This window comes from Eptesicus fuscus, chromosome 5, assembly GCF_027574615.1.
Source record: "Eptesicus fuscus isolate TK198812 chromosome 5, DD_ASM_mEF_20220401, whole genome shotgun sequence".
Lineage (NCBI taxonomy): Eukaryota > Metazoa > Chordata > Mammalia > Chiroptera > Vespertilionidae > Eptesicus > Eptesicus fuscus.
In genome coordinates, this window is record NC_072477.1 from 45,980,958 (window position 1) to 45,997,156 (window position 16,199).

General features: G+C 41.4%; 1 protein-coding gene across 5 annotated transcripts in view; it reads right to left on the reverse strand.

Annotated features, from left to right (window-relative positions):
• Positions 1-16,199, reverse strand: part of TRIP4 (thyroid hormone receptor interactor 4) — an 81,198-nt gene that overhangs the window by 38,761 nt on the left and 26,238 nt on the right. For all 5 annotated transcript variants that reach the window (XM_028141944.2, XM_008139130.3, XM_054716145.1 and 2 more), the window contains 3 exons: positions 12,501-12,630; positions 9,868-10,083; positions 4,128-4,254 (listed from right to left, as the gene is read on the reverse strand). In XM_028141944.2, coding sequence (XP_027997745.1) covers positions 4,128-4,254; positions 9,868-10,083; positions 12,501-12,630 — 473 coding nt within the window. The remainder of the gene's footprint in view (positions 1-4,127; positions 4,255-9,867; positions 10,084-12,500; positions 12,631-16,199) is intronic.

A 16,199-nucleotide genomic window follows, 5' to 3' on the forward strand; every position in this document is an offset into this window, starting at 1 on the left:
GAACAACATAAGCTGATGAACAAAAACAGATCCAGAGACAGAGAAGCATTGATCAGACGGTCAAACCTTAAAGGGAAGGAAGGGGAGGGTGGGGTGAGGGGGAGAGATCAACCAAAAGACTTGTATGCATGCATATAAGCCTAACCAATGGACACAGACACCACAGGGGTGAGGACATGACTGAGGGGTGGGGGAGCAATGGGGGAAAAGGACACATATGTAAATCCTTAATCAATAAAGAAAAAAAAAATGCACACCAGAACCTACAAAAAACCCCAAACAAATAACGTATAAGGCAGAATTGAGTAAATACTACACAGGGATATAAACTCTTCAGTAGGAACACAGAGGAAGAACTGATCCATTACAGGGGAAATAAGTAATTTCATAATTATGTTAATACTAGAGGCCTGGTGCACAAATTCATGCACTGGTGGGGTCCCTATGGGTGGCCTGCAGGGACTGGGCCGAAACCCACAGTCCAACACCACCTGCAGCTCCTACCTGCCACTCCCGCTCATCCCAGCCCCACTGTGTCTGCCGCAGGCTTGTGCCCAATCAGTCCCTATTGGGAGAGGCTTGCGCTGCCACAGCAGTGCTCACCAGACATGAGCCCTGCATCTGGTGCCCTCCCAATGGGAGTGGCCTGAGTGATCAGGCTGAAACTGGCTCTCCGACATCTCCTGAGGGGTCCCAGATTGCGAGAGGGCACAGGCCAGGCTGAGAGACCCCACGGATGCACGATCGAGCTGGGGAGAGATTGCGGGAGGGCTCCAGGGTGTGTCCGGCCTATCTCGCTCAGTCCCAATCAGCTGGACCCCAGCAGCAAGCTAACCTACTGGTCGGAGCACTGCCCCCTGGTGGTCAGTGCATGTCAGAGCAAGCAGTTGAGCAGCCTTAGCATATCATTAGCATATTATGCTTTGATTGGTTGTTCGGCTGTTCTGCTGTTCGGTCTATTTGCATACTACCCTTTTATTATATAGGAGGATTTGAACAATTCTGAGGCCCACATTCTCTGTTCTTCTCTATTACAGTTCTTGTTTATATTACTTGTTTCTTCCCAGATCAGTCATTTTGCTAAATTAATATCTTATTACCTTTCAATAATACTATTGAGCCCTGTTAAGTGGTCTCATCTACCTTTTTAGCCTTTAAGCAACTGTCTACTGCCCTCCTAGTGCTACAACACTAATTTAGGCCCTCAGAATCTCCCCACTGTGCTACTACAATAACCTTTTTAGCTATTTCCCTGCTTCTAGTCTTATTCCTCCCTCCAATCCATTCTCTACGTAGGCATAGAAGTCAAGTCAATCTTCAGCTAAAATCCTTCAAGACCTCTTCTTTGTCCATTTTGGGATAAAACCAAACTCCTTAGCATGAGACATAAAGGCTTTCATAATGAGATGCTGCCTACTGTACTGGCTTAAGTAGTATCCCCTCCAAATTTACGTCTACCAGAGCCTTACTTGGAAATAGAATCTCTGTAGATGTAAATGAGTTAAGATCATACTGGATTAGGGTGGACCCCAAATCTAATGACTGGTGTCCTTATAAAAGAGGAGAACACACAAAGACAAAGACACACAGGTGGCAAGCTCTTCCTCCAGGGAGCACACCCTTAACTTCTCTCTGCCCACCCTTAACTACTCTCCTTCCCCCGACAAGTAATTTCCTAAACTCTAAGGGACCCCACCCCAACCAAGGTAGCAATGGGCAGTGGCAGTTCTTCCAGGGCTAACCCCCTGACCCTGTCCCCAAGGCCCCCTTTTCTCTGACTTCCTAGTAAGCCAAAGCAGCCCAGCCTAGGCTCATTTCCCCAGCCCTTTCTTGTTTCACTGTCCCCGGCTTTAATATATATATATTTTAAAAGATACATAGGAAAGAAGGCCATATGATGACAGATGCAGAGACTAGAATGACAAGCTACAAACCAAGGGCTGCCTTACAGGCACCAGAAGCTAAAAGAGGCAAGAAAGCATTCTCCAGTAGAGCCTTTAGAGGGAGTATGGCACTGCTAGCACCTTGATTTCAATGTTGAGAACTGAGAGAGAATAAGTTTCTTAAGCCAACCAGTTGTGTTGCTTTGTCATGGCTGCCTTAGGAAACTAATACACCTACTAGTCCATTTTAACTTCAAACAATACTTAATTACTTGTGGTTCTCCAAAGCTCTCAAACTGTTGAGCCTCTATACATGTTGTATCTTCTACCTGGAATTTGCTTCCCAGATCTGTCTGCTTCAAAATTCCTCCAATCCATTCTCTACATAGGCATAGAAGTCAAGTCAATCTTCAGCTAAAATCCTTCAAGGCCTCTTCTTTGTCCATTTTGGGATAAAACCAAACTCCTTAGCATGAGACATAAAGGCTTTCATAATGAGATGCTGCCTACTGTACTGGCTTTATCCCTTATGTCTTCTCTTAAACACTATTTCTTTTGTGACTCCTTGAGTGGGCTTATGAACTCTCTCCTAAAGTCCTATTGTACCTATGACATGTGTCTATCATAGCAATTACCTTAATTAATGATAATTATTTGTATTCAAACACGTCTTCCAACTAAATTTAAAGTCCTTAAGGACTGGAGTTAGGCCTTTATCTTTTAATTTCCCAGCACCCAGCAAAAAAGCCTAGCATATATACAGTACTGATGAACAAATATTTCCAGTTAAGCTGTCTGCAGCACTGCTTTGATTGCAACTCTCTGTTTAAGAACCTTCTATGGTTCACATTAATTTACAAAATAAAAATGTGAAAACTTTCTAGCTAAACATTTAAGCTCTGGTTCTACCTACCTAACCCTATTCTATTTCTCATGATAATGCCTTTTATGAATACTATCTAGGTTGCTTAAATTCAGTATTCCATATATACACTGAGTGGCCAGATTATTATGATCTCTGAACGCATAATAATCTGGCCACTTAGTGTATATCCTACATAATAAAAGGCTAATATGCAAATTGTCCCCTCTACCAGGAGTTCAACCAGCAGGCAGGCCGGCCAACCACCCATGTCCCCTACCCAGGCTGGCCGGACGCCACGCCACTCATGCACGAATTCATGCACCGGGCCTCTAATATATATATATATATATATATATATATATATATACACACACACACATACATACATACATACATACACACACACACACACACACACACACACTGAGTGGCCAGATTATTACGCGTTCAGAGATCTTAATAATCTAGCCACTCAGTATATATCTCCCATGCTCTTGTGTACCCATGGCTTATTCCGATAGTTCATTCTGCCTGGAATGTTTTTCCCATCATTTCCAAACATCCATTTTCTTGGACATTTACTTGTAATGAATGACAGCTTCCCTATAAAAAGCCTCTTTTAATCCCCTGAACTGGAAGTAGTCTTTCCCTCCTCTGGATTTCCACCGTACTTTATTTATATCTCCATTAGTCTTAAAGTTGCATATATAATCTTTCCCCCTATTTGTCTATGAGTTCTTTAAAGATAGAAGTAATGCCTAATATGCTGTACAGAACAGATGCTCAATGTACTTGATAGAAAAATGACGACAATGAATATGTGAATTAATGTATTAATTTAAAACATCACTCTATTGGACTACCCATATTCTATAAAATATACAGAAAAAAACAAAACACTAACAAAGGGACCATGGAATTATCTAAATCTTTATAGTACTTAACAAACCCTCTCTTTGAAAATACTCAGGAGATAATACAGTCAACTTGTCAGAAGTGTTGCAAAAAGACTAGAATGAATTGAACCAGAGAATAAGGTTGGTGGGTATGTTGAGAAAGCAGATTGGGATTTAAAGCCTATTGAAGAGGCACACTTGAAAGGAGAAATGTCTGGACCCAAACTTCTCTCATTATCAGTTAGAACCGTGGTCGGCAAACTGCGATTCGCGAGCCACATGCGGCTCTTTGGCCCCTCGAGTGTGGCTCTTCCACAAAATACGACGGCCTGGGCGAGTCTATTTTGAAGAAGTGGCGTTAGAAGAAGTTTAAGTTTAAAAAATTTGGCTCTCAAAAGAAATTTCAATCGTTGTACTGTTGCTATTTGGCTCTGTTGACTAATGAGTTTGCCGACCACTGAGTTAGAGCAAAGATCCACTAACCTGGGGAGGGGACTGGTACAGGTTCGGATTCACCAGAATTCCCAAAGGCTCTTCAGAAGATCTATCCAGTTTGGTCAGTGATTGGTTCAAGGTTCCACTGGCAATAGCCTGTATTGTCTCATCTAGTCTGTGATAACAAACCAAAGGATGCAATAATTGGTAATATTCTATGTTCAGTAATACTTACCACCAATAAAAAAAAAACCTTCTACAGTAATAATTTTACAATTCAAAGAGGGGTTCATAGATAACCGCCTTCCCCCACCCAAATTTCCTTCTCTTTACTCCAACAACCTGAAGGAATATGAGTTAGTAAAAGTTCCAGAATGCTAAGAAAATAGGTAGAGCCCACTATAATCATTTATCTGTCTAACCAGGTTATTAAAAATGCAAGGATTAGAAAAGTTGCCTAGAAAAAATCTGACCCACAGAAGAGTATTCTATGGCAGCCTATTTACTCAACACATTCAATTACTCTTCTGCTCACTCAGGAGTCCCTCTCTGCATTCCTCCATGACGATACGATTCTAGCCTTGCTTCAAGGCCCAGAAGTTCTAATGAGGCCCTCTACTGGCCCCACACAAAAATGCTTCCTTTCTCTGAAGTGCTGTAGCATCTACTATTTAGTCATTGGATACATCCTATGGTCGTGTTTGCTATGGCTATTTGGCTCTATATGATAATGTCCATTGGTGGAACTAATTCTATTGGATAGTAAGAGATCATAGGTCCTGCAGGAACTGTATCTTATTCTACTCTATACATTACTTGCTGCTTTACTCCATGCCCCTGCTGGATGTTTGACAAATGTGGATGATGATGATTCTGAAACACAATGTAATGAAAAGCTTCTACCAGTAGGAAAGACTGAACCTGACCTTGAATACAATTAAAGAGTTACTTGTTAGGAACCTGTGATATGGAAGGCAACTTAAAAGGTGTAGAAGACATGGTTCCTCCTTTCAAGAAAGCTTTGAGTCTAAGTGGCAGGTTTAAGACAGCTATAAAGATGATGAACAAAACATGAGAGGATGTAATTAATATGAGGCAAAATCCATTTGGTGGTTATAATCCTATCATCCCATGTGCTGTACTAAGCAGGTTCAAGAGAGAGAGGTAGACATTTGAAAGGCAAAAATTGGGAGAGGGATTTCCAAACCAAGGAAAAAGTAAAAACAAAGGCATGAAGCTTAAAACAAAACAGTATAAGAATTTGAAGGAAGAGATGAGTCTAAAATAAGGCAGGGACAGTAGGATTTGAAGAAGAGAAATAGATTTAAGACATAGTACAGTGGTAAGTATATCCAGAATTCCATAATGTATGAAAGAAATAATACAAATAGCTAATGAATACATTTTTAGAATGTTCGAAATGTGAATAAAATTTATGATGAAATGCCATTTTTCATGTGTCAGAATGGCAATTTTTTTTAATCCTCACCTGAGAGTATGTTTTTTAATGATTTGAGAGAGGAAGAGAGAGAGAGAGAGAGAGAGAGAGAGAGAGAGAGAGAAAGAGAGAGAGAGAGAAATGTGAGAGAGAAATATGGATTGGTTGCCTACCGTACGCACCCTGACTAGGGATTGAACCTGCAATCAATGTATGTGCCCTGAACAGGAATCGAACCCACAAGGTTTTGGTGTACAGGATGATGCTCCAACCAACTGAGCCACCTAGCTGGGGCAGAATGGCAAATAATTGTTTTTAAATATATTTTTATTGATTTCAGAAAGGAAGGGAGAGGAAGAGCGAGATAGAAACATCAATGATGAGAGAGAATCATTGATGGGCTGCCTCCTACATGCCCCCCACAGGGGGTTGAGCCTGCAACCCAGGCATGTGCCCTTGACCAGAATCAAACCCGGGATCCTTCAGTCTGCAGGCTGACACTCTATCCACTGAACCAAACCAGCTAGGGCGAGAATGGCAAATAATTTTTTAAATTGTTGAGAAGCGAATAAAGAAACTAGCATTTGATATCTGGTGTGCAGCTGATAAGTCAAAAAGTATGCACAATTTAAATTTTGAGATATTGTCCAGTTTCCCTTTTAAAAGGCTGAACCCTTTCTTATTAGATATAAAATGATTTTTATTGTAAAAGCAATCCATTTTTATTATGAAAAAACTGAAAAATACAAATAGAAAGAAAAATTCCTAAACCCATCACCCAGAAGTAATTTCATTTTTTTCTTTATATCTGTGTATCATATACATAACAGATGAGAACAAATAATTATTTTGAAGCTAGTGGCAGAATTTCCTGAAGGGAGAGAATAAACTTTGTTTAGGAAAATTTGATTATGGAGTTGCCAGGTATGAAAGAGAAAAGCCAAGGACTTGGCCTTGTGAAAAACACTTCTCTGTTCACTAATATTCAATTTGTGTGTGTGTGTGTGTGTGTGTGAGAGAGAGAGAGAGAGAGAGAGAGAGAGAGAGAGAGAGAGAGAGAGAGAGAGAGGTGTCATTTTCAAAATAGAAAACAGGGCAAGATCTCTATGTGCTTTCTTTTCGTTGGAGCCAATATGCGTATCTCTTCTCAACTCTAAGTAGCCATAATGGCAATTTTTTTTCAATAGACTTTATTTTTTATAGCAGCTTTAGTTTCACAGCACAACTGAATGTAAGGTGCAGAGATTTCCCATACACTCATACTCCCTTGTCCCCACACATGCAGAGCTTCCCCCATTATCAAACATCCTTCACTAAAGTGGTACATTTGTAACAATTAATCAGCCTACACTGAGACATCATTATCACTCAAAATCCACAGTGTATATTACAGTTCACTCTTGATATTGAGGCTGTACCATTTAATTAATTTATTTGTTTATTTATTTTGGGGGGATCCTATGCTCCTCCTTCTGTGCAGTTGTATGTGTGATTTTATACACACACACAGAGTTTAGAATTAGACAGGCCCTTTACTGTGTAGTTAACACTGGTCACTGTTCATGCTCAGGTGAACAAAGGGCAGTAGGCACCGCAAAGTCTAGTCCTGCTTGTGTTTATCTCCTAAAAAAGGCATCTATGGGATGGGAATAGGGGGGTGAGGACAATTATGTGATACCATAATCAATAAAGAAATAAAAAAAAATTACAAATTATCATTAATGTAAACCTGCTTAAGCACCACCTCAAGTATTAAAATAAATAGATATTAACTATTATAAAGATTTAGGGTAGGTAGCAAAAGAAAAAAAACTGGGTATGTTTTCTCACTTTATTGCCTCAAACTGTAATATGGAAAATTATACATATAGTAGATATAAAAAAAAAAGAAATGAATCTAAACTCACACACACACACACACACACACACACACAAAAGAAAGGCATCTAATTGTATGGTATATAATTGCCTGATCACTAAGCTTTACACTTGAAAGAGGCTGTACCATTTTAATATTCCCATCCATAGTCAAAGAGCACACCTATTTTCTTACACTCACAAATTATGCAATATTATATATATTTTATTTCAACCAATTTAATGGTACATATGTTTAAAAATATGCACTTTTTAAATTTTGGTTAATCCTCACCGAAGATATTTTTCCATTGATTTTTTATTTTTTTTATTTTTATTTTTTTTATTTTTAGTGAGAGTGGAAGGGAGGGGGAGAGACAGAGAGAAACATCAATGTGAGAGAGACACATCGACTGGTTGCCTCTTGCACGCACCCAACCAGGGCTGGGGATCGAGCCTGCAACTGAGGTACGTGCCCTTGATCGGAATCAAACCTGGAACCCTTCAGTCTGTGGGCCAAGGCTCTCTTCACTGAGCCAAACCAGCGAGGGCAAAAAATTGGCATTTCTTTGATAAGTAGTTGAGTATCTTTTCAAACATTTAATGACTTTTTATTTCTTCACCAGTAAATTGTCTATTAGCCTTTGATCATTTTTCTACTGGATTTTAAAAATACATTTTTACTGATTTTTAGAGAGGAAGAGAGAGGGAGAGAGAAACATCGGTGTGAGAGTGTAACATGGATGGGCTGCCTCCTGCACACACCCTACCAGGGATGGAGCCCACAACCTGGGCATATGCCCTTGACCAGGAATCAAACCGGCAACCTCCTGGTGCACCAGATGATGCCCAACCAACTGAGCCACCTTGGCCAGGATGTAGTCTTTTTATACAATATATATATATTTTTTATTGATTTCAGAGAGGGAGAGAGATAGAGAGAAACATCAATGATGAGAGAGAATCATTGATTGGCTGCCTCCTGCACACCCCCTATTGGGGGGGATTGAGCCTGCAACCCGGGCAAGTGCCCTTGGCCAGAATCAAATCTGGGACCTTTTAGTCTGCAAGCCTATGCTCTATCCACTGAGCCAAATTGGCTAGGGCTAGTCTTTTTCTTTTAATTTGCAGAAGGCCTTTATATATTACGAGAGGCCTGGTATACGAATTCTTCCACAGGTGGGGTCCGGCCGGCCTGTCCTGATGGGGGCTGATGAGGGCCGGGCCGTTGGGGGGTAGGGAATGCAGGAGGTTGGCAGGCTGGACCCACACCCGATGCGGGGGGGAGGGGGTTAATCAGGAGTGGGGACAGTGGGGGGGGCCACAGGAGGTTAGCTGGCCAGCCCTGCCCCCAATCCAGCTGGCTGGGGGGAGGGCCCCCCCATCAGGCCAGTTGGCCAGCCGCAGTGTGCGTCACAGAGACTGGTCATTCCGGTCACTTGGCTTTTATATATATATATATATATATATATATATATGGATGTTAGTCTTGGTTAAATGTTGAAAATATTTCCTCCAAGTCTGTTACTTTTTTACTTTATTTTAACCTTTTGCACTCGGATGTTGAGTGTGACTCAACATGGTTAGCATTGGTAGCAGCTCGAGAAAAAAGCAAGCGCGTGCAAAGGGTTAAATATCTTATGTCTTTTGACTTCTGGGTTTTGTATCCTACTTAGAGATTTATCACACCAAAACTGTAACTATATCCTCCTATATATTTGTTTCTGATTCTTTTATTTCTTTTACATTTAACTCTTTAGTCAAACTATCACAGAATGATTTTTTTTAAAGGTCATGAGTTATCTTTTTTTAAAATATTTTTATTGACTTCAGAGAAGAAGGAAGAGGGAGAGAGAAGTAGAGATTGAAACATCAATGATGAGAGAGAATCATCGATCAGCTGTCTCCTGCAAGCTCCCCACTGGGGATTGAGCCTGCAACCCGGGCATGTGCCCTTGACCAGAATCAAACCCAGGACCATTCAGTCTGCAGGCCAATGCTCTATCCACTGAGCCAAACCAGCTGGGGCCACAGAATGATTTGAGTTAGAGATCTACTGTAGATATTTTCTAAGCTGGTGGCCAATCATCCCATCATATATTTAATCCTTTCCTTACTATTTAGAAATATTACCTTTATCAATTACTAAATTTACACACATATAGACACACACCCATGCACACATACACACACACTACAGACACACAGGTTTCCTTCTGGAGTCTACTGTTTCATTACTTATTCCTGTGCCCAAACTGTATCTCATTTTTTTTTTTAAGTTATTTTTTTAAAATAAATCTACTGTAATGATCTAGTAGGACAAGTTCCCCTCCCTGTTCATTTCCAAAATTTTCTTAGCTACTCTTACATGTTTCTATTCCAAATGAATATATTATTCTTTTAAATCAACAAAAATAACCGATCCATAGATGGGGTAAATCTTTTACAATCAAACCATCCCCTTTCAGACCTTTTCTGCTGCTATCCACTTACCTGCTATGATATTCGGCTAGTGGATTTTCATCTTCCACGATCTTCCTGCCTGCAAAGTCAATGGTGATCTTCTTAGAAAGCCGAGAGGCATGTCGAAATTCTCTCAGCTCCTCCTCTCGCTTCTGCAAAGTTTCCCGCTCAATTTTGGATAACCACTGGTTAGAATCACTGGCAAAGTAATCTGACTCATCATCAATTACTTGGGTCCTTCGAATACTAAGAAAAAGAAAAACAACAACACATGGCAATTAGGTCACCTACTGACAAATAGGAACTTGATTACTGGGAAACTGCTTCAAGGTAACTCACTCTTATGCTGTCCTAAAGGTTATTATCTCAAATATGGATGTCCAAGAATGTTCTGAAACCAGGTCAAGCTCTGCCTGGTTCCTAGCTTCTGCATATTAATTATCTCCACTGCAAGCTTAGCTCAGCTTCTAAAACTAATCTCATTGTCAGGCAGGAAAAGACACAGCACCATAATCCACTGTCCTTCTAGCTTTCTTAATACAGTATTCTAGTCCTCATCTTCTGAAATCTGGGCTTCTGCCTGGTTTTGCTGCAGCTGAGTTCATGTCTTGGCAACTTACTTAATATGATAGTCCCTCTATAACTGGGACTTAGTCTATTCTTGTTAGGCCCAACTGCTACCCTTTCCCTTAGAAACTGGTGTTCTAATCTGGACTCTCAGTCCTGTGGCTTATTCTTAGGACACTTACTACTCTACTGCTATACGTCAGTTCCCCTTCCCCAAATCTCCAATCCCTTACTAATACACTGGCCAAGTTCTAAATATGATAATCAGGCCTCTTTCTAACAAAGAAACTGAGAACTAGAAGTAATCTTAATGATCCACTCTCTCATTCTACAGATAATAAACCCAGGGCTCACAGAAGTTAAGTAATACTCTAAAATAACAAATTGCCCTAGCCGGTTTGGCTCAGTGGATAGAGTGTTGGTCTGTGGACTGAAGGGTCCCGGGTTCAATTCTGGTCAAGGGCATGTATCTAGGTTGCAGGCTCCTCCCGGGTCCAGGCCCTGGTCAGGGCGCATGCAGGAGGCAACCAATGGCTGTGTTTCTCTCACATCAATATTTCTCACTATCTTTCCCTCTCTCTTCCACTCTCTCTAAAAATCAATGGAAAAATATTCTCGTGTGAGGATTAAAAAATAATAATAATAAAATGACAAGTCAACTGGATTTGCACATAATTACAAGTTTGTAATATATACAGTTATAGGGAAACACTCAAATCATATTCAAATAGTGATTTCAATTACTCAAGATTCAGCTTGAGCCGAAACCGGTTTGGCTCAGTGGATAGAGCGTCGGCCTGCGGACTGAAGGGTCCCAGGTTCGATTCCGGTCAAGGGCATGTACAATGGTTGCGGGCACATCCCCAGTGGGGGGTGTGCAGGAGGCAGCTGGTCGATGTTTCTCTCTCATCGATGTTTCTAGCTCTCTATCCCTCTCCCTTCCTCTCTGTAAAAAATCAATAAAATATATTAAAAAAAAAAAAAGATTCAGCTTGAATTATAAGTTTTAAGGTAGACTGAGAGTGGGAAGCTTAAGAGGGCTCAGGAGAAAATTGGTCCTATATATGAATCTAAATAATGCAAGTGGTACCCTTGAACACATCCGCAAAAGGGCAACATCAATAGAGAGACACTTTTCCAGTTTTTACTTATCAAGAAATATACTCCATTTCTAATTCTATTTCTAATGTTAAGTTTTATTGAGTAGGTATAAAAGTGATATTTAAGGGATTAAGAGTAAATATGGAGTTACAAACCTAGTAATAGGCTTAAGAAATAGTTTTCAAAGTTATATCTCATGTATTCATAGCAAATAGTTTGGTAGTAGAAGGTGTGTCTAACCAAAGGATTAAAAACACACATACACAAAGAATTGTAATGCCAGGGATAGACTACCAGGTCAGTTACAGTAAGTAAGAGATTTGGGGTCTAAGAATCCTCACATGGCCATTTGAGAAGTGAGCATTTACGTCCTATTTAAATTTTTTTTCTTTTTACCGTTAACTAATTTTCAACATATGTATTTGGTCTCAAAGAAGAAATGAAAGAGAAAGAAATAGAAAATAGAACTAGCAAATTCTGTCTCTTAAAGAGAAGTCAGTGGTCTAAATAACAAAAATGTAGGAATGTAAAAGCCAATTGAGAAACATTTTAATATATTAATCATTGAATCAGAAAACAAATTGTGTCAATGATATGGCATTACCTACACTCGCCCAGAGGCAACATCTCATAGATATTCCGCAGCCCAACACAACAGTTTGCACATGGTAGGCACTCTAATGTATATGATGACTGAATGTCTGTAAGTGAAACAAGTGGGGAATTATTCAACCCAAAGCAACTTTCCGGGGGTATACTAGGATGTGTCAAAAAAAAAATTCTCAGTAGGATCCTCTTGATAGGAGCCTATCTTATTCAAACATGGATTTAAAAAATACATATAGGCCTCCTATGTAGGGCATCCAAGCTGTTCTTTCCCTGTAATCTTTTTCATACTCCACCCCTAAGAATGTATCAAGTGCCAAAATAATTTCTTAATAAGCAGAATCTGTGGACTAGTCTACTTCTTAGCATTTATTCTAATCATATCATACCTAGTTCTATCAAACTCTAACAGTTTGTCTTTATGCTTGATAGCCTTCTCCAGACCAGACTTAAATCGCAACTCTTGATGAGGAAGAAGGTCCTTAGTAGAGATGTCCACTTTTCCAGAATTCTCCATCCCTAAAATTCAATAAGAAAATCAAATGGTGTCAGCTTACAATACAAATTAGTTGTATCACTGTGTAGCAAAAAATGAAATCAGCAGATCTGGCTCTGCCCTGATGGCCTATAGCCTTCATTTCAATGGAAAACAAACAAGTACACAGGCAGTGCTTGGCACATAGTAGATTCTTAGTAAATGTTAAGCTCCATTTCTTCCCTTATGGAAATTTGGATCATCAAGAGGTACCAAACTGTTTAACAACACAATATTAAATGCCTTAAAAATGAAAAACTTTATTGAGTAGGACTGAATATCACCTTTAAACATACTTTTATATATTAAAACAAAAAACTAAATAATGGAAGAAATAGCCTGGCTGGTGTGGCTCAGTGGTTGAGCATTGACCTGTGAACCCGGAGGTCACGGTTCAATTCCTGGTCAGGGCACATGGCCAGATTGCAAGCTTGATCCCCAGTAGGGGGCATGCAGGAGGCAGCCGATCAATGATTCTCTCTCATCATTGATGTTTCTATCTCTCTCTCCCTCTCCCTTCCTCTCTGAAATCAATAAAAAAATATTTTTAAAAATAAGTAGATAATGAAAGAAACAGAGGAGAAATTGCAGAAAGAAAATAGAAATAATGAGAACTTAATAGATGCGAAGGCACTTAATATATATTATTTAATACTCATACTAACCTTGTCAGAAAGTTTGTATTATCTGTTTTACAGATAAACGAAGTTCAGAAATAATTACTGAATTCACTCAGAAATTAGAAAGTAAAAATAAAATTTAAACTTAGGTCTAAGTAAATAAAGCCCACATTCATTCCTTTGCCGTGTTATCTTCTTCGTGACAGCATACTATAAATCTATAACTCCCAGAAAAAGAGCCATAAATTATGACAAAACCAAGATCTAAAAGTGGTTAGGAAAACAACTAGGCTATAATGAAGGCTGAGCATTCTCTTTATCTAAAACTCTAGGCCTGTTCAAAATCCTATTAAGTCTTTCTTTTAAAGTTTAAAAACAGCCCTGGCCAGTGTGGCTCAGGTGGTTAGAGTATTGTCCCGTGCACCGAAGAGTCATGAGTCTATTCTGGGTCAGGGCACATACCCAGGTTGTGGGTTTGATCCTGACTGAGGTGCCTATGAGAGGCAACCAATTGATGTTTCTCTCTCTCTCTCTCCCTTCCTCTCTCTCTCTGGAATCAATGAAAAAACTCACATCCTCAGATGAGGATTAAAAAAAAAAAAAAATTAGCCCAGCCAGCTTGGCTTAGTGGTTGAGCATCTACCTATGAACCAGGAAGTCATAGTTGGATTCTCGGTCAAGGCACATGCCCGGGTTGCAGGCTCAATCCCCAGTGTGGGGCATGCAGGAGGCAGTCGATTAGTGATTCTATCTCATCACTGATGCTTCTATCTCTCTCCCCCTAAACCTTCCTCTGTGAAATAAATAAAAATATATATTTTTTAAAAACATACAGATACAAAAAAAGACAGCAAGAGATTGATTCTTATATTCTGAATGTTAAAAAAGCACTTAGAACTAACTTTTCTCATAATAATGACTTTAAAGAAATCCTAATTAAAAAAATACGGAGGGGACTTCCAGTCAAGATGGTCATGTAGGTAAATGCAGCATGAAAATCCTCCCACAACCATGTCAAAATTACAACTAAACTTACAAAACAACCATCATTCTGAACAGCCTGAAATCTAACTGAATGTTAGTTCAACAATTAGAGATTTATAGAAGAAGCGACATTGAGACTGCAGGAGGGGCAGAGACATAAAACAGGCTGGTCCCACAGCCACGTGAGCCAGATAAAAATTGAAAGAAGCCCTGGCGGGTTTCTCAGTGGTTAGAGCATTGCCCAGTGGACTAAAGGGTTGCAGCTTCGATTCTGGTCAAGGGCACATACATCAGTTGCGAGCTTGACTCCCTCCCCGGTGAGGGAGCGTGTGGTAGGCAACCAATCTATGTTTCTCTCTCCCCGTCCCTTCCACTCTCTCTATAAATCAGTGGAAAGAATGTCCTTGGGTGAGGATAAACAAAAATCTACACTAATAAAAGAGAAACATGCTAACTGACCATACCTTTGTGACAACCACCAGCCAATCAGGAGTGAGTATGCAAATTAACCCAACAAAGCTGGTGGGTTAATTTGCATATGCAGGCGCTGAGCGGCCAGGGCACTCAGGGCCTCTGGGCAGCGTGGGAAGGAGGAAAGGCAGCTCCGGCCAGAGCGAAGGCGGTGCCGGCAGCCAGGGAAAGGAAGGCCCATTCTTGCACAAATCTTCGTGCATCGGGCCTCTAGTAAGTAAGTAAGTAAGTAAGTAAGTAAATAAATAAATAAATAAATGATTATTCACTCTGGATGTTATCTTACCTAATAATAGACAAACATGTAAATTAACCGTACCTCCACTACGTCCACCAGCCAGTCAGGAGCGAGTATGCAAATTAACCCAACAAATACAGTGGTTAATTTGCATACACAGGTGCGGAGCGAAGACTGAAGACAGCGTAGAAGGAAACCAAGCACTGCAGAAGGGAGCGAAGCAGTGAAGAAGGGAGTCAGGCAGCGGAGAAGGGAGGGAACGAGGCAGCGGAGACGGGAGGGAGCGAGGCAGTGGAAACAGGAGGGAGCGAGGCAGCAGACACGGGAGGGAGTGAGGCAGCAGACATGGGAGGTGACCAGGCCAGCAGACTACGGCAATTGGGGGAGACCAGGCCTGCAGGGGAGGGCAGTTGGTGGGGACCAGGCCTGTAGGGGAGGGCAGTTAGAGGGGACCAGGCCTGCAAGGGAGGGCAGTTGGGGATGACCAGGCCTGCAGGGGAGGGAAGTTGGGGGTGACCAAACCTGCAGAGGAGGGCAGTTGGGGGAGACCAGGCCAGCAGGGGAGGGCAGTTAGGGGTGACCAGGCTGGCAGGGGAGGGCAGTTAGGGGCAATTGGACTGGCAGGGGAGGGCATTTGGGGGGGACCAGGCCTGCAGGGGAGGGCAGTTGGGGGGGACCAGGCCTGCAGGGGAGAGCAGTTGGGGGGAACTAGGCCTACAGGGGAGGGCAGTTGGGGGCAAACAGGCCAGCAGGGGAGCAGTTAGGTGTCAATCAGGCTGGCAGGGAAGTGGTTAGGAGGTGATGAGGCTGGCAGGCAGAAGCAGTTAGGGGCAATCAGGCAGGCAGGCAGGCAAGCGGTTGGGGGCCAGCAATCTCAGATTGTGAGAGGGATGTCCAACTGCCCGTTTAGGCCTGATCCTGGTGGGACATCCCTCGAGTGGTCCCAGATTGGAGAGGGTGCAGGCTGGGCTGAGGGACACCCCACCCCGTGCATGAATTTCGTGCACTGGGCCTCTAGTCAGAAACATATGGGGAAGAACTGAATTGTCTGACATCAGGGGGAAAGCTGGCGGGGGACAGCTCTTTACTAGATAAAAGTGCTGACAGAGACCATTCTTCTTTCTCTGAGATCCTCCTCCCCAACATAGGCAGCAGGTACCACATCTGACTCTCCATCAACCGAGTTCACGGTGTTCACTCCACCCTGGTGATTCCTTGAGGCCCTGCCCCACCCAATTTG